At 38.2% G+C, this 27,063-nt stretch overlaps 1 protein-coding gene across 4 annotated transcripts in view; it reads left to right on the forward strand.

Moving 5' to 3' along the window:
* Nucleotides 1–27,063, forward strand: part of OCA2 (OCA2 melanosomal transmembrane protein) — a 394,493-nt gene that overhangs the window by 136,769 nt on the left and 230,661 nt on the right. For all 4 annotated transcript variants that reach the window (XM_079128438.1, XM_079128436.1, XM_079128437.1 and 1 more), the window contains exons 15-18: nucleotides 4,322–4,454; nucleotides 7,062–7,209; nucleotides 14,107–14,164; nucleotides 18,019–18,127. In XM_079128438.1, the coding sequence (XP_078984564.1) occupies nucleotides 4,322–4,454; nucleotides 7,062–7,209; nucleotides 14,107–14,164; nucleotides 18,019–18,127 (448 nt within the window). The remainder of the gene's footprint in view (nucleotides 1–4,321; nucleotides 4,455–7,061; nucleotides 7,210–14,106; nucleotides 14,165–18,018; nucleotides 18,128–27,063) is intronic.

Here is a 27,063-nt window from a genome sequence, read left to right on the forward strand (position 1 = left end):
AACTGCTAAGAATTCATGGCTCTAAGATATCAATGGCCACACTGAAGCCCATCATGATATAGAGATTCTGGGTATAACTTGGGTGCTGTGGTGAAAGTCTGTGATCCCTGGTTACCCTGGGGGTGCTTTCTTGCAGCATACCACCAGTCTCAAGTGTGAGCTGAGTTGTTATGTAGCCATGAACATCTCATCCTGGAGCATATCAGAAGGTAACACAGCCTTGTGTTCTATTCTGGGGACACCCAGGATGGGCCTGGGCATACACAAGGGAAAGAAAAAAAGTATTTGTTTATTTTTTATTCTACAATAAAATGTTTTTTGTTTTTGTTTTTTTGGTACAAAACAGAAACCACACACACACACTCACACACGGACACACATACACATGCACTCATGCATACAAAAATAAAAACTCTTATAATCCTGCCACTCAGAGACAAATTCTCTTAGTATTTCAATGCAACTAGTCTTCTAGAATGTTTGTGTGTGGATTTTTTAAAAATAAAGATAGCATAGTTTCTGCTCTGGCTAAGATGGAGTAATAGGGATTGGATTTCCACTCTTGCCAGGGACAACCAACCAAACTAAACAAACAAAAGAACAAAAATCCCAAACTGAAACCAGAAAGCATATCTGGAGCAATTGTAATTAAGACACTGAACACCAGACCAAAAGTGGACAGCAATCCCCTTGACATGGGAAATGAGATTAACTCTATGCTTCCTCTGGCTCACTGCCTGAGAATTTCCAGGGTGTGGTGCAGGGAGGGAGAAACCAGGTGGAGCTCACTTAGCTCCCTGAGTTGATAGGATGGAACTGAGAGTCTGGGGAGACTAAGGCAGCTGGAATTTGCAAGACAAAGGACTAAGGAGGACAATCCTTCCCAGAGAGAGAACCACAGAGATCTTCAGAGAGTAATGATCATACCAGTGCACGTATGTGAGGAAACCGCCTGATGCCAGGGGAAGCACAAGCCTAAGGGATGGGAGGTGAGAGTCCTTGACATACACAGGGATAGGAATAGTCTCTGTTCCTTCCAGGCAGATTGCACCCTTGTAATTCAGAGGGCACAGGGTGGACTACTTAGAAGGGTCTTACCTCAGGAGTGGGGAGTAATTCCCGAACTGAATATGGTTCTGTTCCACCTAATAAATCTTAAAATCAAGCCCCCCCCAATCAAGTTTTCTAGATAATTTAACAGACTCCCAGAACAGACCTCAAGAATATTTGAAGGATACAAAAACATTCAACAGTGTATAAGGCAATATGATCAAGGATTCCCAGGCATGTAAAGAAGCAAGAAATATGACCTATGGAAGGAGAATATGAACCATTTGGAGTCAACCTTGAGTAGACTCAGGTGTGAGAATGAGCAAACGAGGACATTAAAACTGTTATTATAACTGCATTACAGGTGTTCACTATGTGGAAACATTAAAGACATTTTTTTTAAAAGGTCAAAATCAAGCTTCTAGAGATGAAACTTAAAATAATTGTAGTAGAAACACACTTGTTGGGTTTAATAGCAACATGGCAGAAGAAAAACACAGTGAATTTGAAGACACAGATCCCAAAGAAAAAAAATGAAAAGATAGTGATGAAAAAATGAAAAGCGTTCTTGGAAAACTTCAGGTGGCCTAACACACATGCAGTTCTCATCTTTGAAGGGCAGGGGAAACAGAGGGAGAGGGAGAGGGAAAACAAGAGGAAAAGGGACAGGAGAGAAGAGAGCACAAGCTAGCTCGTGGTGTCTCTGATAAGGGCACCAGCATGTGGGCCCCGGCCTCATGAACTCATCTAAATCAAATCACCTCAAAAACTCCATCTCCAAATAGCATCACATTGGGAATTAGGGCATCAACATAAGAATGATAGGGGAAACACAATTCAGTCTAGAGCAATTTTGAACTGAATTATAGTGAAAATGGGACACATAAAAATTCAAAGGGTTTCTTTAAAGAGGTGTCAGCAACTTTTTCTTCAAACGTCACGTAGTTAATATCATAGGCATGTGGGCCATATGGCGACTGTTGAAATTACCCCGTTCTGCCACTATGGCATGAGAGCAGCCATAGACAACACACAGAAGAATGGAGGTGGCTGTACTCAGCCTGCGAATGGTGACTTAGTGGTCCCTGCTCTAATGCAGTCTTTAAAGGGAAATTTATACCCTAGACACCTAAACAAGAACAGAAGAGTCTTAAATTCATGACCTCTGAAAATTATGTCCTTTAGCCGCTTCCGGTAGCACTTTCCTCCATTCTACTGGGTGACAACTTTCACAGTATCACTCTGCTGGCTCTGTCTCTTTGGCCACTTCTTAGCCTTCTTCCTGAACATTTTATTCCCATAACTCCTCTTCAAAACCTATAGCCTCTGGGTTTTTTATTTTGGAGCTCTTGGGCCAGCTCATTACTTCTGTGGCTTGCTCTGTTTCCCGCATGCTGGGCTCACCCACCTTTGCTCTTCCAGAGGCCCTCTTACCTCCTTCAGATCCCTGGGTGTCAGGACCCCTCTGCCACATGCTCTGCTGGTCCCTTAAACAGTATGATCACTCCAGTCTCTCCTGTCTGCCATCACATCCATTCCTACAGTATCTGTGTTCTTTGCTTATTGGGCATTCAGACTGGATAGTGTTTTCAAATTACACAGTGTATATCTTACCAAAACTCAATAGGTTCAGCTTAATACTTCATGAGCCCTTCACTTAGAAGAATTCAAGAAACCACCTTGACTCGAACCATTCCTTACAACCCGGCGGACCCTTGACTTGTCACAGAGCTAACTGGATAGCATAGTGCCTAGGAAATGATATTGTTTTAACTGGGAATCCTTCAGCCACATCCTCATAAATATATGTAGCTTACAAAGCAAGGCGTGTTCTACTGTTTCCCATGGGGTCCTCTATTGGTTGTTTCACATGCTTCAATATTTGACTACTAATCCATCGAATGAGAACAATGTAGAAAACTACAAGGAAAATGGAGTGGAGTCCCAAACAAAACCGCACAAAATAGGACTTAGAAGCAGAAGCTGCACCATGCAGGAAGAAAGGGCTGCGTTAAGCACTATACTGATGTAGTGTGACGGGGTGGTTTTGTTATTGGGAACATTAAAGAGAAGTGTCTAGGAAATTACAGAGATAGGTAATAGCAGCAAGGAGGCCCAGATACATGCACCTAATAAACTTAGTGAAAACATTTGTATCCCATTGTACATTGCTTCTGCTTGTATTGCTTCTTAAAATGATCAGTTTGAACTATTTTCCATTTTGTATTGATCTCGATAAATTAACCCATTACATGACTCTAGTAACAACCAAATTCTTCCACTTAGTGCTGTGTAATCTTGCTGTGGACATACTCCCTGGATCTCCTTAGTCCTTTGGTTTTGTTTCCATTTATCTACTCAGTTTTTCTTCAAGTGGCCCACCATTTCTTATGGGGCAAAACTACACAGTTATTATGTCCCAACAGACCCAGAGTTACTCTTGATACAAGGATTTATGTCTCCCTGGGTCATTCCCCCTAAACAATATTAACAATTACGTTTTATGACCTGTTGGCATAAAGATAAATATCTTAGGTTTTAAATGATTTTCTCCAGTTCCCAAGTTCATTTTTTGCTTCTGATTTTAGAGGAAATGAGAACATTTTCATGAGCACCTTAAAGTATTGTTTTCAAGCAGATATCTTGAGAATGAATTCTGTAGATAAACACAAAGTTCAAGGTAATTGTCAACATCTGACCAAGGTGCAGAGCCCCATAGACAGGCTATGGAAGCAGAGGGCACCTGCCTAGGACCCTTGTGACTGGTCCCCATGCTCTGGGCAGCCTCTGATAGTTCCTGGGTGTCCAGGGAAGAAAGACTGTGCTCGTTGGCCCTGAGGACTCTCCTTCAAATCAATGGCAAGAACTTTAGTGAGATGTTTTAAAAACCAAATGTACCTTTAAAATGGTGAATACTGTTAGTCACATTGTTTGATGTTCTTTTCCTTTTAGTCTTTTCACCTGAACCTGGAAACCATGGGTAGAATTAGATATGTTAACCTGTTCTGTTTCTTTCTAAGATGGCTTTTTATTCATGTAAGAATTGGTAGTCAACATGAAAGAAGAAAACTTAACTGTTTCAAACTCATGGGGAGACAATTGTACTCTTCCTTGGGTTTTGTGCTGAGCTTTAGGATCTCTACTAAAGTCCCCAGAGATCCTGATGTTCCTTACACTCTCTGATCTTGGTCCTCCTTGGATCCTGACATGGGGAGCTGCCACCATTGCAGAGAAAAGGGCATTGCCACTTATCTCCCCTTTCTCTTTCTAGGGCCTGGACTTCGCCAGATTCACAGCACACATGTTCGTTGGGATTTGCCTCGTTCTTCTGGTCTCATTCCCACTCCTCAGACTCCTTTATTGGAACAAAAAGCTGTATAACAAGGAACCCAGTGAGATTGTTGGTGGGTATAAGAACCTCCTTGGAGTTGATATGATTATTTTTCATGTGATTATTTTTCCCAGGGGAAGTTCTTACAAACAGGTAGGAGCTGCCATCCCATGTAGAACATCAGGGAAGTGTCTGTTGTTGGGACACTGCATGCTTAAGATCAGAGATTGTGCACCTCTGCCTCTCTGAATGCAGTGTGCTCCCTTCTCCCAAGCAAAATCCCTCTCAGTTAAATTATCTCAGAATTCATATTTAATTCCAGTTAGAAAATGAAAGTGCTACTTGAACATTAATGATGGGCTGAGCAGAAGATGGTTGGTAGTGCTTTTGATTTGAGGGGTTGGAAGGTAGGTAGACTGTGAGCATGCACGGAGAGGGTTGTGGCTGTCTCTGGAGGATGTGCCTGCATAAGAGAGCCCAGGGGACCTAGAAGGCCACATCACCAATGTGGCACTGGCTCCCAGTCTCTGCTTCTCCAAATGCAAAGACATGAAATTCCCAACCTAGATCCCTGGGCTGCCACCAGAGCTGAACCACGCAGACATGTAAGCTTTTTAAAGCTGATTATCTGCTTCAGAAAGTGACTCTTCACTATGATGACTTTAAAGAGCTACTGGAAAGTCTCTGATGTTTATGAATGGGTTTTTAATAATACCTTTCATCTGATGAGATTCAGAGCGTTAGATGAAACACAGGCCCCATTTGAACTTAGGCTGAAGCCATTCCACAGCCCCGTCTCCCCTTTCCTATCCCAACATGGAGTTTCGTGTTCACAGTTTCGGAGGGCTAGTTCATTGCTTTCTCCTCCTCCTATTCTTCCCCATCTTTTTATGTTATCAAAACCTCATAGGTGATTTAATGAGGTGTGAGACTTTTCAGAAGGAAATCATGGATCCATTTTTCTGAAGAAGCCTTTGAATTACACCCAGGTTCATTCTATCTTAGTAAGCCATAATGCATCTTTGTAAAGCTGAAACTCAAAACCAAGTGCTGGCTGAAATCGTCTCAGTGCCCCTGTTCTCTCCAGGTCTCTCTATTGAATCTCTGCAGGCTTCATTTATACTCTGTTTCTCTGCCAAACTTTTCTGTTTCCTCAGCATTGCAGCAGGTTTGCCACACAGTAGGTGATCAGCACTTGTGTGCTGAATAAAGGGGGCTTAAAAGGCAGCATTTTCTTTATTGGTTGAGTCCACCATGATTGTGCTATTGTGTCTTGCCTCCATGTGGAGTAGGCTGTCAGGTGCTCCAGCCCCTGCTCAAAAGGCTTTGGTCTTTTAATTTCACCTTTAATTCTTGTGATGTATATTTTGGTGCATTGCTTATAATGTAGTTTGGATCTGAAATTATCCTGAGTTCTCTGTGATGAAGGCATGGTGCCTAGGGTCGCACTATTGGGAGGTGGTGGAACCTTTAGGAGGTGGGACTAGCTGGAGGGAGTTAGGTCACTGGGGGCATGCCCTTGAGGTGGTTATTGGGGTCTGCACCCCTTTCTCTCTCTATCTTTGCTTCCTGGTTGCCAAGAGGTTAGCAGCCTCTGCTACACACTCCTGCCATGATGTTCTGCTTCACTGTGTTCCCCAAAGCAGTGCAACTGACCATGGACTGAAACCTCTCAAACTTTGAGTCAAAATAAACCTTTCTTCCTTTTAAGTTATTAATCTCAGGTATTTTGTTTTAGTGACAGAAAACTGGCTAACGGTGATTAATGAAAACAGTGTGCCTTTTCATATTCTCTTAATGGTTTTTTTGATAATTTTATGTAGCATTTAAAATGCTAAAATCAAGGTTAAATGTAAGGTTTCTTGAAATATTTAAATATCTTAGGCAACAAATAATCTATCTGTCTTTACTCCTCTTTCAGAAGGCATCTGAATTCAGTTCTGGGTGCAAATTCTGCTCAGTCTATTGATGTCAGCATTTCATCAGGCTGTCTATGTCTCTCTTTCCTGTGTAACAGACTTAGCTCAGTGGGGGACTGGTTGGGAGTGAGGGTTTTTCCCAACTCCTGTCTCTTCCCAATGCCCTACTGGCCCTGAGCACCACTGCCTGAGAATAACACTTGTGCTTCTGATTTTCACTAGATCTGTTTCTGAAATCAATCAAAGAATGGGCAGTTGACTTTTTTTTTTCATATTATTGAATACTAGAGACTGGACAAGCTCTAAGGGATAGAGGTTTTTTTCAGCTTATTGTCCAGGATGCTGGGAAGTCTGAGAGCACATCGGGTGAAGGCCTTTGCGATACGTCATTACGTGGCAGAGGGCATTACATGGTGCATGCATTTTGGAGGAGACAAACCGCATTCAAACCAGAGCAGCAATGTATAGATTTTATCTGAAAGTGGGACCTGCAAGAAGAGGTTAGGGTTGCTGGGTAGTAGCTTTGATGTGTCTGTTCAAGAAAGGAATTTATTCTTCACCAGAAAGTTGAAATTACTCTACTTCACTCTCATGGTAATTTTTAAAAGTTAGCTTTGTCATCTGGTTTCATTATAGTAACTCATATGCTGAGATGCCTCTGCTTTGGGCTGAGCCTGGGAAACATGAGCATCGTGAGTGTGTTGTGAGCACTGACATCCCAGGTTGCGGGAAACTCAAGCTTTGCCTTTCTTTCTCTGCAGAACTGAAGCACGAGATTCATGTGTGGCGCCTGACAGCGCAGCGCATCAGCCCAGCCAGCCGTGAGGAGACAGCTGTGCGTGGCCTGCTGCTGGGGAAGGTGCTGGCACTGGAGCACCTGCTGGCCCGAAGGTTGCACACTTTCAACAGGTACCAAGCTGGGTCTTGCTCAGATTTACAGAAGCAGTTCTTGTCTTTATTGGTTGTACTTAATAGTGAGATTGTATGAACAACATAGTCCACTACCATCCAAACAGTGTCCAAATGTTATATAAAATGCAAATCAAGTGGGTTAAAATGATGGTTATTCCAAGCATTTGTGGCATTACAAACTGGTGACACTAACTGAGCACATGTGTAACTTTTAGGTGCCACTCATTGTGCTTAAGTCTCTTACGGTGCAAAATTTTATCTAACCACCACCTAGCTCTGTGGGGTTGGTATTAGTTCAGTTTAAGGATGAAATAAACAGAGGCTCAGAGAGTTTGGGCAACTTGCCTATGGTTATACAGCTCAAAAAGAGTGATGCTGGGAATTGAACTCACACTTTAAATCACTGGGTTGTTCCACCTCCCTATGTTTTAACTGTTGTATGGTAAGAATCAAAACCAATTAATGTAACAAACTAATCTTACAAAAGATTCTCCCAGCAGTTGATTTTCAAGCACCTCAAAGGATATAAATATCCTAATCAATTCACTTCTTGGTATTCACTTTTTAATGGTATTATTTATTTATATTTTTATTTTTAGTGCATTATAGTTATACATAACAGTGGGGTTCATCTTCACATATTCATAAATACATATAATGTAGTTTTCTACATTTCAGTCTCCAGAATTATTCTTTCTCTCCTCTCTCTCCCTGATTTTTTTTCCTCTACTCTGTTGGTCTTCCTTCTATTTATGTTTTAATTGATGTGTTATAGTTATATATAAAATTGCAATGCATGGTGATATTTTTATATATATATACACAACATAAGTTGGTCAACTTTAATCTGCTTTGAAAAGATCAACCCCCCGCTACCCTATACTTGCTGTCAGCCAAGGAGTGGGCAGTGCTCAGCATACAGACTCCCTTAACAACTTTGGCTGGTTTGGGTCAGAGCTGAGAACAAATAAATAGAATAATAATTGTGTCACAAAAACACCTCACAGCTGGTGAATTCTATATTCAAAATTATGGAAAGAAATGTCTTCAGTTTAAAAGCCTCAGCAAGAGGAAAACTGAATTTTTAAAAAAATACTGTGATTGCATTAGCTGCTGTATGTAGTAATTCTAGTGTCTTTCTCATGTTTTCTCAGAGTTCTAATTTTACACATTTTTGTCAATTATTTGGATCCTTTCTCAATAACTTTTATTCCTTCTCATCTTCATTCCCTTCCATTATCCTCCATCCTTCTTTATTGTCTCATTTTATCTTCTGTCTCCCTTACCTCCCCACCCTTTTTTCCTGTTTTCTATTTCATCTTTTTCCCCCTTCTTCCAACAAAACTTACTATTAAGTATGCTATCATTAATGCTTAACCTTCTAGCCTATTATATATTATTTCTCATCCACTTTTATCATTGGTTAGTTGAGTTGTGGAGATCATTAGTAATAAGTTTTCAAATATATGCTATTAAGTTATTTCTGTGACTGGCTGTTGCTTTATCCCCTTGAAGCAGTACTGGTGGTTAAATTTAGCACCTTGATTATGCCAACTGAATGTTCTGAAACTAATATAAGCCCACAGCTCAGGGCAGATTGTATAGAAAAAGAGGAATTCATGATAATGGATGTACCAAAAAAAAAAAAAAAAAAAACCTTTTGAAAACACAAAGAAATAAGCCCACAAGATGTCTCCAAAAACTTATAACCCCCCAAATAACTGAAACCACAAATATCAAAATGGATGAAATCTTGAACAAAACATTTAAAAAGTTGATTATTAAAATGGTTAATGATTTAAAAGAAGATCTAAGGAATGAATTAAAGGAGAAAAAATAGGCTATGAAAGAGTGTTTTAATAAAGAGATAGAGATTCTGAGAAAGAACCAAACAAAAATCCTAGAAATAAAAGATTCAGTAAATCAAATGAAAAATTCAGTTGAAAGAATTTCTAATAGATTAGACCTAGAAGAGTACAGAATTTCAGAGCTTGAAGACAAGTATGGCCAACCTTGAACATTTAAACAATATTAAAGAAAAAAAAAAAAAAAAGGAAAGAAATCTATGATCAGAATAGCCAGGATATCTGGGTCAATATTGAGAGACCAAAGACTCATTGGCATTGACAAAAGAGTAGAAATACAGGATAATGGTATTGAAATAATAGCAGAAAATTTTCAAACCTTAAGAAGAAGATGGACATCTAAAAATTGGGGCCATTTAAAACCCCAGAAAAAATCAGAAAAAACCTCTCCATTACATATTATAATTAAAATGCCAATAACATAGAACAAATAAGGGATTTTTAAAGACTACAGGAGAGAGACAACAGGTCAAATTTAGAGGAAAGAGTCAAAGTAGTGCAAGATTTCTCAGTATAAACCCTAAAGTCCAAGAGGACTTGGAATGATATGTTTCAAGCACTGAGAAACAATAACTGTCAACCAAGATAGCTCTATCTATTAAAGTTATTCTTCAAAATCAAATAAGAAATAAAATCTTCCAAAATGAGTGTAAACTAAATGAATTCATGACTACTAAGCCAGCATTGCAGAAGATACTTAAAGAAATCCTACATACTGAATTATAAGACAATAACAACAAAGACAGCTTTGAAAAGAATAAATCTAATTAAAAGAGTTTTAAAGCAAATTAAAATTAGGATTCAATCAAATATTAAAAATAAATAAAAATGGCAGGAAGTAATAAAACACCTCTCTATAATAACACTGAATGTTAATGGTCTCAACTCTCTAACTAAATGATGTATACTGGCAGAGCAGATTAAAAAACAAGATCCAACTATATGTTGTCTGTAAGAGACATACTCATAGGAAAAGTAGACACAGGTTGCAAGTGAAAGAATGAAAAATGATATTCCATGTAAATGGAACCCCAAAGCAAACAGGAGTATGTACTCTCATATATAACAAAACAGATTTCAAGCCAAAATGAGTTCCAGGAGACAAAGAAGGTCACAGGATACTGATAAAGGGAATGATGCAGCATGAAGACATAAATATAGCAAATATTTATGCTCCAAACTTCAGTATACCTAATTATATAAAATAAACACTGCTAAACATAAAGTCTCAGATAGATCCTAATAAAATAATACAATTTTAATACGTGTCTCTCACTAGTAGATAGGTTACTCAGATATAAAATCATCAATATCACTTCAGATCTAAAACATACTATAAATTAAAAGGACTTACCAGACATCAATAGAATATTTCATCCAACAACAGGTGAATATACTATCTTTTCAGCTGCTCATGAAACTTTCTCCAAAATAGATCATATTTTAGGTCACAGGCAAGTCTTAGTAAATACAAAAAGTCAGTATAATTCCTTGCATCTTATTAGATCATAATGGAATAAAATTAGAAATAAAGGAAAACAAGAAAATTAGAAAACAAGAAATATTATAGAAACTATATTAGCATGTGAAGATTGAACAATATGCCTTTTAATGATGAGTGGGTCATCAAGGAAATTAGGGGACAAATGTGAAAATTCTTAGAATAAAATGAGAATAGATTAGACCTAGTAGAAGACAGAATTTCAGAGCTTGAAGGCAAGTATGGCCAGTCTTGAACATTTAGGCAATATTAAAGAAAAATAAAAAAGGAAAGAAAACTATGATCAAAATAGCCAGGCTATCTGGGTCAATATTGAGAGTCTAGACACCAAGAATGCAGTTCTAAGAGGAAAGTTTATAGCTATGATTAACTACATTAAAAAAAAATCAGAAAGATCCCAAACAAATAATCTAATGATGCATCTCAAACACAAAGAAAACAACAACAACAACAATAACAATAACAAAAAAGAATTCTAGAACTGCTAGTAGGAAGGATACAATAAATATCAGAGCCAAAGTTAATGAAATAGAGAAAAAACAATACAAAGAATTAATGAATGAAGAGTTGGTTCTTTGAAAAGATAAACAAGATTGATAAGACATTAGCCAAACTAACCAAAAGAAAAGGGGAAAAGGAGAGATCACAACAGAAATCCCTGAAATCCAAAGGACACTAGAGACTATTTTGAAAACTTATATTCCCAAAATTGGAAAACCTAGAAGAAATTGATAAATTTCTAGACACCTATAATCTACCAGAACTGAACCAAGAGCATACAGAAAACCTAAACAGATGAATAACAAACAATGCAATTGAAGCAGTAATACAAAGCCTTCCCAACAAAGAAAATCCAACAAGTAGATGGATTCACAACTGGATTTTACTGAACTGCTAAAGAACCAATAATAATGCTCCTCAAATTATTCTATGAATTAGAAAAGAAGGAAAGACTCCAAAACTCACTCTACAATGCTAGTATCACCCTCTTATCAAAACCAGATGAGGACATATAAAGGAAAGAAAACTGTAGACCAATATCCCTGATGATTATAGATGTAAAATATCAGTCAACCAAATTAAAAAAAAAAATTACAAAGATTTCATAACATGTTGAAGTTTGTTTCTTTTCAGGGATGCAAGGATGTTTCAACACATGCTAATCAATAAATGTGATACATCACATAAATAAAACCAAGGACAAAGATCATATGATTATTTCAATAGATACAGAAAAATCCTTTGACAAAACTCAGCATCTATTTGTGTTGATTTTAGATCTTTTGGATAAATACTAAGGAGCAGGATAGCTGGGTTGTATAGTGGTTCCATTCCTAGTTTTTTTGAGGCATCTGCATATTGCATTCTAGAGTGGTTGTACAAATTTGCAGTCCCACCAACAATGTATGGGTGTATCTTTTTCCCTACATCCTAACCAACATTTATTACTATTGTATTTTTGACAATTTTCCGTTCAAGATGAAATCTCAGTATAGTTTTGATTTGCATTTCCTTGATTGTTAGGGAAGGTGAACATTTTTTCATATATTTATTCACCATCTGTATTTCTTCTTTTAAAAAATGTCTGTTCCATTTTTGTCCATTTATTAATTGGGTTACTTTTTTTTTTTTTTGGTGTCGGATTTTTTGAGTTCTTTATATATTCTTAGTATCAATCCCCTGTCAGGAATAGTTGGCAAAAAGGGAGAAAAATTTTGACAGTTATACCTCTGACAAGGGATTAATATCCAGAATATATAAAGAACTCAAAAACTTTTAACCAACCCCCCCAAAAACCCCCATCATTTAATGGGTAAATTAACTAAACAGGTATTTCTCAAAACAAGTAGTACAAATGGTTAATAAATAGATGAAAAGATGTTCAAAATTTTTTGGGATTGTCAATTAGAACAACCACTGTGGAAATCAATGTGGAGGTTCCTCAGAACGGTAGGAATAGAACCACTGCATGACACTGCTATCCCACTCCTTAGTCTTTATCTAAAATAATTAAAGTCGGCAAACTGTAGTGTTACATGCAGATGCATGTTCATAGCAATGCAATTCACAGTAGCTAAGTCATGGAGCTGGCCTAGGTGGTCAATGGATGAATGGATAAAGAAAATGTGGTATATCCTCACCATGTTATTCAGCTATAAAGAGTAATGAAACTATGTTATTTGCAAGAAAATGGATGGAACTTCAGAGCATTATCTTAGGTAAAATAAAACAGACTCAAAATGTTAAAGCCATATATTTTCTCTCATATGTGGAAGGTAGACAGGAAAGGGGCAAAAAGGGTCTCATGCAAATAGGAGGGAGATCAGGTAGAGTAGAAGAAGGAAATCAGGGAGAGGGTTGGGGAACTAGCAAATGAAATCTACCGAATGATGTTATGTGTATATAAAAATGTGCCAGAATGAATCCCACTAATGTGCATAATTATCATGCACCAATGAAAATATTTCAAGAGTTTCCTAAGAATAATTCACTTGGTTCTGCTGTGGTTTCCCTTCAGGCCCTATGGCTGCATGCTCAGCCTCCTTCAGTGCTCACGAGTGACGTGTGCATGCTCAGTTAAGTGACATTCTCCTCTGTGCAGCATCTTCCCTCTGGTTGGTATCAGAAAAAATAGGGAGATTAAGTTGGAAAAGTTAAAAGGAAAGGTAAGCAGGAACAAGCAAGGGAGCCCGGACAAGAGAAGAGGGTACCATGACAGAAGGAAGAAGCAGGCATGCAATTTCTTCAAAACTGAGCTTCTGTTGGTAAAATTACCATTAAAGCAAATGGTGTTTCTTTTATCTCTTTTCCCCTTAGCTGCAAAAGTTGGTCATGAACATACCATGTCCTTATTTTGGAAACGGAATCAATTCAGAAACTAGTGGACCGCAGGTTCCACATCTCTGCATTTCACCAGTCACTGATCAAAAGCCTTTGGAAAGAAAAATCACAACCCTACTGCACATGTATAGAGTTTTTTCTTGTCATTATTCCTTAAAGAATATAGTATGATAACTATTTACATTGTATTAGGTATAAATAATCTAGAGATGCTTTAAAGTATATGGGAAGATGTAGCTAAGTTAAATGCAAATATAACACCATTTTATATTGAGGGACTTAAGCACCCCTGGGTTTTACTCCTCTTAGTTGGGGTCTTAGAACCAACGTCCTGAGGATACTGAGGGATGACTACCTATAAAGAGGACAACAAAGGTGCCCAGTCATTCTCCTTGTTCACATGGTGGCACATGTTGTTAAGACATTTCCTACACTTGCTCTCTCACACACACACATGCACACACTTCATTAGACATTCAGATCATTGTATATTTGGTTTTTCCTTGAAAATATAGAGAGAGTTTCTCTCCTAATTGACAAATCAAGTGCCTCATGTCACTTTTATCACTAATCTTGCCCCTTAGAAGGCTATACCAGGCTCCACATCAAACCTCCAGGCTCCAATGCTGTCAATATCATTGCTCCACATGACCTGGGAAATAATGAGCCTGTCCTTTTCTCTTGCAGACAAATCTCACAGGAAGATAAAAATTGGGAGACCAATATTCAGGAGCTACAAAAAAAGGTACCTCCTTTGCTTTCTTCAGATCTTTCCAATTTGATTTACCTGTTGTAGAAGATGGTGATTGATATTTCTTTTAGAAATTTATTATTATTTTTTGTTTTTAATCAACACATTCTAATTGTAGGAAGTTATGAGGTCTAAGGTGATCTCTGGATACATGTACACATTGTGGAATGATGGAGTCAGAGTCATTAACTTTTTCTTCACCTCAGGCATATATCATTTTTTGTGGTGAAACATTCAAAATCTTTTTACCTCAGATGAAGTAATGACTGAAAGCCATTGTTCTTTTTATTCCCCTAGTTACACATAAGATGTCATTTATTTCTACAAGTTAATGAGGAAAAACATTTTCCAGACATGACAGGAGATTGAAGTGTTACAATTTTTATGTGTCTGGGAAGATGTACTTCAGGCATGCCCTTGAGTCTGGCCCACTGAGCGGGGCCTGTGGCTCATGGTCCCTCCCCTGGCCCTGAAAAGAAGGTTTCCAGGTTCCTATTTTGCAGAGAGGAGCTGGAAACGGAGACCTGTGAGGCATGTTGGGTGTTACTGAACATCTTTAAGAACAAACATGGGATGTGTGTGTTGTGTCCTGCTGTTTGACTTTGACTTCTGGGGGCAGAACTCATTTAAAATTTTTTTTCTTTGCTCAATTTCTAATCCATATAGGTTCTTTTCTTGGAAGAGGTTGGATGCCCACTCTCTAATTATGATAGGAACCCATGTGCTTAGCTAAAGGAAATTTAAACACTGGGGTCCTGCTGGTTAGTGTATTCTTTAAGCAATTTGGTCCTCTGGTCTCTCTTCATATTCTCTTTCCCATGTAGATGGTTAGTGTTAGAAGAGAAGGGTGTAACTATGACCCTTTGGGTACCCAGGGTTTTAAGACCTTGCTTCTTTGCTGGATTGCACTGCTTTTGTCCTGTATACTTGGTGGATAAGAATTGAAAGTTGATAGAAAAACAGGCAAGGGACTTGGCAATATCACTTTATTGCAAAAGAGAATTCTTGCTGAAATAACCCCAGATAGTCAAAAGGAGATTGACACCCAGTAGAGCACTCCAAAGGAGCCTCCACCTCCACCTCCACATCTGAATGACACCGGAACTTTCTTTGACTTGCTGCTCCTCCCTCTCTGATCTTTGAATGGACTGTGGTAGTACTAACTTTCTCTGTGTTAGTGTGACTCAGGGAGGGTTTGTGGTGCCTCTCTTTGCACATGATGAGAACCAGGATTGCTTTCCTCTGAGCCATTTCTTATTTTGATATATCCCCTACCTCTTAATTCTTGATCATAGAATCATGTAGGAAAATTGGGCTTCCTTAAAGCGGGAGGGGAAGATGACTGGAGTGGGACATGATGTGGGCCTTTACCGTGGGCAGGGGAAGAGGGCAGCCCCACCTCTTGAGTGAGGGCAGCACCTCTGGCCTGTGTCCAGGGGACCAGGGGCTACAGCCAGAGCTGCTGTCCATGGAAGGCATGCTGTGTTTTTGATGGAAGCAGCTTCAACTGTGTCCAGAGAAGCTCAGAATCCTCTATCTATCTCCACTTCTACCTCTTTCTCTATACATACACATCTATATATATCTAAAACTATATTTGTCTATCTTATCTATCTATATCTGTCCATAATTACATACCTGTATATATATATTTCTATATGTCTATATCTCTCTGTATCTAAATCTAGATATAGACATCTAAATCTATGTATATCTATAAATATATTGATATCTATAATCAGAGATGTTTACAGTCGGCCTTCTCTATCTGTGGGTTCTACATTTGTGGATTCAACCAAACAGGATTGAAAATATTTGAGAAGTATTGTGTCTGTATTAAACATGTATAGCCTTCTCCCCAAATCATTAGCCCCTAAACAATACAGTATAACAACTATTTACACAGAATTTGCATTGTTAGGTTTTATAATTAATCTAGAGGTGATTTAAAGTATGAGGAAGAATGTGTGAAGGTTTTATGCACATAAAGGACTTGAGCATTGAAGATTTTGGTATCTGGGGTCCTGAAACCAATTGCCCATGGATATCAAAGGATGCCTATATACCTATCAAAATCCGGATATACGTTAGACAGCTGTACAGAAGTGCTGGGCCATTTTTAAGGAAGGACCCTGTGTGGTTGTCAGTCCACACAGTGGAGCCTGGATTCACACAAGGGATCCAATTAGCAGTGAGGGCTGACCTGATGCCCACCTCATGTGCTCCCCTACCCTGACCCCACACAGCTGTGGCCCATATAGCTCAATATCTCTCAGGGACTCATAGAAAAGAGTACCCCAATTGCCTTATGATTCTGACGTTAATGAAGTCACTAGAGGACAGTGTGCTATAACCCCCTGGAAGACTGGGCAGATCCCTCTGATGTCATCCCAGTGATAAGGGGGCAACATCTGTATTCCACAGACCTGATGAGTGTTACATGAATGGACACAGCAAAGCCTTATGCAGGAATTACAATATTTCAAGAACGTGTTAAGCTCATTACCATGAGCTTTGAATGAAAAAAGGGAAGTTGAGTTAAAACACAGGAAACACACAGGCATCTGTGGAAATGTATTTGGAAGGGCCAGGTCCCTGGAGGTTAGTTGTCATCTTCCCAGTGGCTTTTTCAACACCTGGGTGGATACTTCTAATGACTGAATACTTATGCTATATTAAAAAGCTATGTATAAAAACTCAAAAAACTCTACACCAAGAATACAAATAATCCAATCAACAAATGGGCTAAGGAAATGAACAGACACTTCACAGAAGAAGATGTACAAGCAATCAACAGATATATGAAAAAATGTTCAACATCTCTAGTAATAAGAGAAATGCAAATCAAAACTACCCTAAGATTTCATCTCACCCCAATTAGAATGGCGATTATCAAGAACATAAGCAACAATAGGTGTTGGCGAGGATGTGGGGAAAAAGGTACACTCATACATTGCTGGTGGGGTTGCAAACTAGTGCAGCCACTCTGGAAAGCAGTATGGAGATTCCTCAGAAAGCTTGGAATGGACCCTCCATTTGACCCAGCTATCCCACTCCTTGGCCTATACCCAAAGGACTTAAAATCAGCATACTACAGAGATATAGCCACATCAATGTTCATAGCTGCTCAATTCACTATAGCCAGATTGTGGAACCAACCCAGATGCCCTTCAGTTGATGAATGGATAAAGAAACTGTGGCATATATATACAATGGAATATTACTCCGCCATGAGGAATGACAAAATTATGGCATTTGCAGGCAAATGGATGAAATTTGAGACCATCATGCTAAGTGAGATAAGCCAATCTCAAAAAACTAAAGGACGAATGGTCTCGCTGATAAGCGGATGAGGACATACGGGGGTGGGGGGTAGGAGGGGTTAGTGTTAGGGTTAGGGTTAGGTTTAGGGTTAGGGATAAGGAGGGTGGTAAGAATGAGGAAGAAAGGAATGTATAGAGGGAAAAGAGGGGTGGGAGGGGAGGGGGGAAGGGAAAAAATAACAAAATGAATCAAACAACATTGCCCTATGTAAATTTATGATTTTTAATTAAAATTAAAAATTAAAAAAAAAATAAAAAGCTATGTAGTCCCGTGTTAGGTAAAAAGACTGTACTGCATTTCACATCTGTGGTGCTTATTTTGCACAAAAGATTTTGAATGCTGTTATCCAGAATCTGTACAGTTCTTCCTGCAACACACTGCCTTGTTACCTTCTTTCAAGTTCAAGATGTTTTATTTTTCATCAGGAGACATTTATAGTGATTCAAGTCAGGTAGGATCATGGACACATTGCAGGAATCAGAAGATGGTACCAAGTAAATGAGTTGTGTTTCTCTCTCTCACAGCACAGGATATCAGACAGGATTCTGCTTGTCAAATGCCTGATGGTGCTGGGATTTGTTATCTTCATGTTCTTTCTCAATTCATTTGTCCCTGGTATTCATCTTGATCTTGGTGAGTCTAATTTTTTTTTGTGCACTTTTGTTGATAGGCTTGGCAATGGATATCATGGTCTGAATGGGAAGGTTTCAAAACATGTCCCCAGGTGCTAAGTGTACCTGCAAGCAGTTGTGTTGGTGAGGATGCCAGGGAGATGTAGGGTGGGTAGCCATCAGTGGAGAGCAGGAGCAAGAGAGAGAGAGATAGAGTTAGAGATAGAGACAGAGGAACATCTCCAGCCCCTGCTGATTCAGTGCGGAGTCCTCAGCCTTCTAGGCCTTAACTCTAGAAGGGATGTAGAGTAGGTACGGTCATTTCTATCACACTTGATAACCGCGTCTTGAAACAATTCCCAGAGAAGACAGGAAGGCCAGCCCTGCCTCCGCTGTAGCTCGACATGGCAATTAAATGGGAAACTGTTTGTGAAAGGCCTGGGGAATTGGAGGAGCTTTGCACAGATTCGCTCTCTTTGTCTGACTGAGAATCCAGTTTCCCCATGTGGCAGAACACAGTCTCCCGCTTCCTCCTTTTGTTTCTCTTTCCTCGTTTTGGCCAGACTTCAGCCCTCAGCCCACTCTGCTTTCTCCAGCCCTTTGTCAAGGTCGGACCTTCCCCCTAGGTGCCAGGACTCTCTCAGGTTGGACTTACCTTGGTAATCCCCAGACCCTTCCATTTTCCATAAACTTTTCTTACGGATATCACAGAGATCTCTTTTGGTGTCATTATTTAAAATAAAACCAAACCAAACAAAAGTCACTTGCGTGGAAGTATAGATTTATGAAAAAGATAAATTTGAGGTGGTGTCAGGGAGTCTTTTTAAATCAAGAATTTACCCATGGTTTTCCTTCAGAAGTGAGCTCTGCTAATAGAGTTGAGGTATTTTATTTTTATCTTAATTTTTTAAAAATATAAACTTAATTTTCTGCAACTTTTAAAGGATCTAACTGGTAGGAGGCAAAGCTTGCTAACTTTGTAAAATAGATGGTTAATGCAACTTCAGTTATTCCTGTCACATCCTTGCTTCTTGGGCTTCTGGATATACTAGAAATCTTTAGGTGGTAAGTCAGTTTCCCTATTTTTTATAAAAGAGCCACATTTCTAGTCTCTCACACTTAGCACGTGGTGCACATGTATTTGGCTCAGTGTTCAACTTTTCATCATTTGTTCACAGGCCCTTGGAATTGATTTCCCTAAATAAACTCAGACTCAACTTGCCAGGTGGCCTGGGCTTGGTTCCCAGCCCACACCTGAGAGCTGATCTACACAGTCTCAATGAAGTAATGAAGAATGCCAAAGCTAGAGTGGTAACAGCATCATGAATTTCAGTTGTTTTTGATGAATTTTATCTAGAAATTGTTTCAGTGTAATTATTTTTAATTACACCCAAAGCATAATGTAATTTTAACATTATAAACCTTTAATCGCCACAAGAATGTTAAGTGGTCACCACTGGTAATTAAACAAATACAATGAAACTAGTGTTTCCAGAGCAGAGGGGTTCCATTAGTGAATTCCTTTGGGTGTTCACAGATTATTTTGTTTCTAAATTTACTTGAGATTCTTCTTGCAATGAGCACAGCAGGCATTTGAAAAGTAAAAGTATATGAAAACTTACGTACAATTTTGTTAGCTTTTGACAATAGTTTTGTATCAGAATAATACTTTTAAAATTTAAAGTTACATCTTTACATAGACTTTGAAAAAGATCTTGGTTACTGTGAAACTATTCTTTTTACCCTGGGAATTCTATCCTTTTTACAAAGATATCTTTACTCTTTTTGTGTGGTTGTCTGTGATTGAGAGAATTATATCTTTCTGCTTTTAAATCTAGTTTTGTTTTCAGTTAGAGTTTATGTACAGATAATTTTATCTGGGGATCCTGGGACACATAATCCATGTGCATACTTATTTATCATGAAAGGTTAGATGGAGGAGGAGAGAAGTTCGACTGGCATATGTTTTAACAGTATAGTTTCCTTAGGGTGATAGCAACTCTCCTGATAGCAACAGGGCAAAAGAGACGCCAGATATTCCCAGGGTTTCAGCCAGTAAAGAATGTGATCATTTTATCTTTGAAGTTCTGTTTTGAATGCGACCTGCTTTGTGAATTGAGCATCATGCAATGTAATATGATGTCACAGGAGATGACATCCTGTCACACAATGTGCCATATAACACAAGGTGGTGTTATGCGACACTATCATTTGCAACCCAGCACAGCACATATAATACAACAGTATATAACACATACTGTCATATAGCACAAAGCAATGCTATAGAGCACAATGTGTATCATGTGACATGTTATGTGACCTAACACAAGGTGCTGCTGTACCACATGATGTATATCATGTAACACAATATGGCATCATCTCATACAGTGCTTGCCACATTGCACAAGTGACATTGTAAAATGCCATGCATGTAACACAAGGTAACATCATATAAACAGGTGCACTATGCATCAAAACATGACGTCATAGAACACATTCCTTCAGTTAGGAATCATAATGAAAGCACAGTCTTGACTCTTTTTAATTTTTTTAAAGTTGTTGTAGAGCAAAACTGACCTTTCCTCTGGGTGTAAAGTTCTATGAATTTTGTCACATATGTAGATTTATGTAACAACCAATGCCATCAGGATACAGTGACCAGAAAACCTTCCCTGGGCTCTCCTTTTATAGTCACTCCCTGTGCCTCATTCCATCTGCCAAGGATCTGCTATCACTGTAGTTTGTCCTGTTGAGAACACACACATGGAATCAGATTGTATGCAAACTTTGAGACTGACTTCTCCTACCCACCTTGATGCCTATCAGATTCAACCAAGCTGTGTACATTAACAGTTTGCTCCTTTTGGAGCTGAGTGATGGTCCATGGTATGCAAATACCAGGGTTTATTTATCCATTCATCCACTGAGGGACATTTGGGTTGTTTTCAGTTTTTAGTAATTGTGAATAGAGTTCATGCAGACACATATGAGCACACGGTTTTATGTGAGCTTGCATTTACATTCTCTTGGGTAATTACCCAATAGTGAGACTTTTGGGTCATTTGGTGGGTGTATGTTTAACTTTGACAGGATTTGTCGCACAACTTTCCAGAATGGCACCTGGTTTTGCCTTCCCACGGAATGAATGTGAGTTCCAGTGGCTCCACATTCCCAATCAGCACTTGGTACAATTGAACTCCCTCCCCTGGAATTCCACAGTGCATGTACCTGCCTTATACGTGGAGCTTATATATTTCCTAGTGATGAATTTACTTCTCTGTCCTCTGAGCTCCCACTGTCCAATGAAACCTGAACATGTGGTCCATATCTTCTACATTTTCCTCTTCTCAGTGCCTTGTGTTAATACCCAACACATCAGTAGGTAGAAGAAAACATTTATGGAATGCATGAACAAACACCTCTTACTGAGTCTAATAAGACTTCAATCATTGTGAAAATTAACTATGGGGATGACTCAGCCTAGGTACTCCAGAAAGCAGAGGCCAAGGCAGAGACTGATGTGGAGGATTTTCACTGGGGAGTCCAATCCCCACTCCCAGGGAAGAGACATGAGGAGTAGGGAGATAGATTAGCAAAGGGAGGGAGCCATTGGGGACTGCTGGTTTCTCTATCTCATCAAATTGAGAAGAGTATAAAATGCACCCCAGGACTGTCTATAGAGTTGAGGCAGAAAGGACTTTTACTCATTGGTCTCCATTTCCCAGTGGTCAAAGTTCCTCCCATAGGGTGCCAACTTGCAGATGCACTCATCTGGCATGTGCTGATGGCCAGGCAGCAGCCCCAGCAGAGAAGCATCAGCTAGGAAGGAGGTGTTGATACTTGGACTCCGGAGAACACCCTGTCAGGGTGCACTGTGTGAGGATGGCAGGGTCCACACAGAGCCAGTCACTGCCACCGACTGTGTGAGAACAGGAGAGCCCCTAGGAACCCAAAGGCAGGCAAGAGGTGCATAACAGTGAAGAAAAGAGATGTGAATGAACATGATAGCTACAATTCATATCACATGGCAAAGGAATTCCACCTGCAGGAATCATCATCTCACAAAACAGATTTTTCTGCAAAGGACCACTGTCCCTATATGAAACCCTTGGTACCAGAAATGTCTGAAAATTCAAATATTTTTGTTTATATTTTATAAATACAATTCAGTGCACATACTGAATTATACATAGGTTGAACATAACTATTCAGAAGTCTGAAATGCTTTAATGTCAGAAAAATATTCAGTATTGACATGATGCCACAAGTGGAAAATTCTACTCCTGACCTCACATGAGGGGTGGCATTCAAAGTGCAGGCGCATTCAAAGTAGTGTTTAAAATTAATTTCAGGCTCTATGTATAAAAGGGATATAAAACAAATTTCATTAGATTTGGGTTCCATTCCCAAGATATCTCATTATATATAATGCAAATATTCCCAAATTGAAAAAAGTCCAAAATATGAAATACTTTTGGTGTCAGCATTTTGGTTAAGGGATTCTCAACCTCATGTAATACCTCCTGAGACACTTAGGGCTGCACCTGTCATCCAAGCATCAGTGTTTCTGTAGCAAAACTTGAACACTCACACAAAGTGTGATAAAGGCCATAAATAGCTTCTTCTTGGTTCAAGTCAAGTTTTGTTGGACTTGGGCCTAAATATTTAAAATATTTTTTGCTTTGTTGAACTTTAGGGTTTCAGAATTATGACTAACTGTGAACTTATAATATAAATCCATGAGGTGAGGTTTAAAACCTTATCTTGGACCTTAAAATTTATAACCTTTGATTAGCAATTTCCTAGGCCTCCTTCTTTAAAATTAGTTCAGAATATACCCCTAGCTTCTTTCACAAAATGTTTGATTAGATTTCAGTGCTGGAAATTTTTCTGTAATTATTTCCCTGATTATGGTTTGAAATTGCTGGTCTTCTCTGAGTCTCTTGGTGTTCTATTGCTGAGCAATTTTATTGTTGTCTTTGTGAAAGTATTTTTAGTTACAAATAAAGCAATCTACTTGATCTGTCTAAACAAAATAGAGGATAATTGGAGTAATAATGAAATGATTGACAGATTCCAAGGCAGGGTGGGCCTCCAGGGGCAGGCCAGGCAGAAGAAAATCTCCAGACCTGGGGTTGCTCCACCGCCTGGCATCCCCTGCTCTTCTCAGCCTCAGGCTTCTCCATGTACTTGTTACCTCATCTTTTTACTGCTCACTGCAGAAGAGTGGTTGTTCCATCTGTTTCCCAATTTATAGAACACCAGTTTCAGCCTCAAAAGAAGAAAAGCCTAGTTTGAATTCCCAAGTGAAGAGTGCAGTTGTCCCAGGTGGGGTTAACTTCCTCCCCTAGCACTGAAAATCATGACCATGAGGGCAGGGCCACAAGGTAAACTATGGCTGGGGTGACTGGGGTATGATTCTCAGAGGAAGAGGCATCATTATGAGCTGGACAGATATTCCCAAAACTTTCCAAGGCATTTCCTAGGAGGTCTAGTTTCTGATAAGTATAGTCACCTCTTGGTGTCTCTGAGGGATTGGTTCTCAGACCCCCTAAGATTATCAAAACCCGAATATACTCAACTCCCTTGTATAAAACGGTATAGTGTTTGCATATAACCTCTGAAAATCCTCTTGTATACTTCAGTTTATCTCTAGATGCCTTATAATACCTAATACAATATAAAGACTATATGAATTGTTATATGTGTTGTTTAGGGAATAATGAAAAAAGAATAACTATTCATGCTCAATACAGACACAATTTTTGTCAAATATTTTAATTCTGATTGGCTGAACCATCAGGCACAGAGCCTGTGGATGGAGAAAGCTGACTGTATATATTTTCAATTAAATCATGCATCCATCCTCCATCCATCCATTTATTCATGAATTCATGTGTTTGTGCAACAAATGCCTGAGAATTGGGCATAGCGTGGTGAATATAAAAATCAAGTCACTGTTCTCCTAGGTCTTCTAGTTTAGAAGGGGAGATGGAACTGCATTTATTCTTTATAGGGAGACATATTAGGTACAGCAAGGACTTCACAGCTAATTAAGATACAAGATCTCTAGTGCTCTTATAGTCTGATGCAGAGACAAGGCAAGGGTACTGAATTACAAAACCAAATGTGATAATTTACATAATCAAGGCACAGATGAAAAACCTAATGAATTCCACAAAAAATGAGGAGTTATAATGGGAAAAGCTAAGGTTTGATTTAAAAGAGTCCTGAGATAAATAAATATATATATATATATGTACATATATATAATGTAAAAGATAATTATATACTGGGGTGTCAACCTGATAATAAAAATTTCTAAAAATATTTAAGTCCCTGATTGACTCTATCCTGGCTCCAAGTATCCCTCTTAAATAAATGTGATTATTTCAGAATGATGTTAAATATAAATATAAATATATACATGGATCTTGGATATTTTAGGTTGACTAGGATAATTAGCTATTTTCCTTATGATTCCCAAATGGGTAGATTACCACTTTCACTGTAGTACCCAAGAAATGAAATCATGGAAGGGCAAGAATGGTTCTGTTTTTGAAGAAATAGAAATAAAGAATTTATGTAATATAAAATTCATCTTGTTAAAGTATATGAATCAGTGTGATTTACTATATTCACCCAGCTGTGCAATCATGGCCAGTAGTATGAAATTCTAAGATATTGTTATTAGACCCCAAATAACTCTGTACCCATTAGTAGTTACTCTCTTTGCATTTGCTTCTTCTGCCCTGACTCCCAGTCCCTGGAAACCACTCATCCTACTTTTCCTATTTCTGTGGATTTGCCTATTCCGGACCTGTTGAATGGAATGGACTCATTCAGCCTGTTGTTCTCTGTCGGGCTTTTCTGACTTAGCATAATGTTTCAAGGTTCATCCACGCTCTAGCATGTATTAGTACTTCATTTCATTTTATGAATGAGTTATATTCCATTATATATATGGATCTTGGATTTTTAAGTCAACTAGGATAATTAACTGCTTTCCTTAAATGATATAAAAGTGATGCAATCACATTTGTACTATCTTTTATATTTATTTATATACCTCTATATATGTTTTTAATTTATTCATATGGAATTGAGTGACTTTCCTAAGTCCTTTCATTTTATACTCAAAGACTTCTTTTAGTAGGTCTTGTATGAAAGAGATTTTAGCAATGAATTTTCTTAGTTTTTGTTTATGTGAGAATATAATGCTGCTATGAGCCTTTGTGTTCGAATTTTTGTGTTGACATTTGTTTTCAATTCTTTTGGGAGTATACCTGGGGAGGAAACTGAAGGGTTATGCAGCAACTCTATGCTTAACCTTTAGAAAAACTGTCAGGTTGTTTTCCCACCGTTGTTGCAATTCTGTCAATTTATATGCTTCATGTTCTTGGGGACTTTTTTTTTTGTTAGGGACATATATATTGATAATTCTTATGTTTTATTGTTGGACTTACCCTTTGCCATTATAAAATAAATGATCTCCAGTAACAATTTCTTTTATCTTAAAGTCTGCTATCTGATATTAGCACAGCTACTCCAGCTTTATTTTCATTATAGTTTACATGCTATATCTTTTTTAAATTGTTTTACTCTCCATCTATTTGTCTTAGAGTCCAAAGTGACTCTGTGTAGACAGCATATATTTGGATCATTAACATATTCATGCTGTACATCTGCCTTTTGTTTGGAGTGTTTAATAATCTTTTGTATTCATTGCGATTGTTGATAGGGTAGAATTTGGTCTGCCATTTTGCTATTTTCTTTATGTCTTATATTTCTTTGTCCTTCTATTCTCCTTATTCTCCTTTTGTGTTAAGTATTTTCTAATGTGCCATTTTAATTTCTTATTACTCTATTTATTGAGATTTTTAAAAGATGATCACCCTGTGGATTACAATAAACATTTAATTTATAACAGTAGAATTAAAATTAATATCAGTTTATTTTTACTGCTATAAAAGAACTTTCTCCTTATATCCCTTTGTTCTCCCTTGATTTTTGTGCTATCTTCATACATCTTTGTGTATTTTGTCCCTTAACAGTTTTCTTTTTTATTTTGATTTTTTATCTTTACAGACTGCATTTTGATTTACTGTACACAAATGGAGTACAACTTTTCATTTCTATGGTTGTGCACAATGTAGATTCACACCATTTGTGTAATCATGCATGTACACAGGGTGATGATGTCTGTCTCAGTCCACCATCTTTCATAGCCCCATCCCTTCCCCCTCTCATTTTTCATTGCTTTATGCTGTTATCTTTCAAATAGTATGGAAGTTACAAAAATTATATTTAATGTCTTTTATATTTATTTATATAAGTACCTCTGTACGTGCTCTTCATTTATTCATGTGGAGTTCTGTTACTTTCCAAAGTTCTTTCCTTTCAGACTCAAAGACTTCTTAAAATATTTCTTGTATGAAATGGATTCTAACAGTGAATGTTCTAGTTTTGGAAGGAATGTCAAATTTTTCTTTTTTTCATTGAAGGATGGCTTGATTAGAGGTAGAATTCTTGGTTGACAGTCTTATTTTTCATACTTGGAATATGTCATCCCAGACCTATGAAACTGATGGTTTCTAAGTAGAAACCATCTGTTAATTTTATTGAGGACTTGTATGTGATCAGTTGCTTCTCTCTCACTACTTCAAGATTCTCTCTTTGTGTTTGTCCTTGTCTTTCAATAGTTTTATTATGATGTCTAGGTGTGGATCTCTTTGAGTTTGCCCTGGTTGTACCTAACTGAGCTTCTTGAATGCTGAGATTTATGTTTTCCCTCACATTTGGAACATTTTGGACCATTATTTTCTCACATTTTTTCTGCCCCACTCCTCTCCTTTTCTTCTAGGACTCCTATTATGCATATGTTGGTGCACTTAATGGTTTCCTGCCTCTGAGGCTTCATTCACTTTTCTTCATTCAACTTTCCTTTTCTTTTTCTCA

The sequence above is a fragment of the Sciurus vulgaris genome, assembly GCF_902686455.1.
Source record: "Sciurus vulgaris genome assembly, chromosome: 2".
NCBI lineage: Eukaryota > Metazoa > Chordata > Mammalia > Rodentia > Sciuridae > Sciurus > Sciurus vulgaris.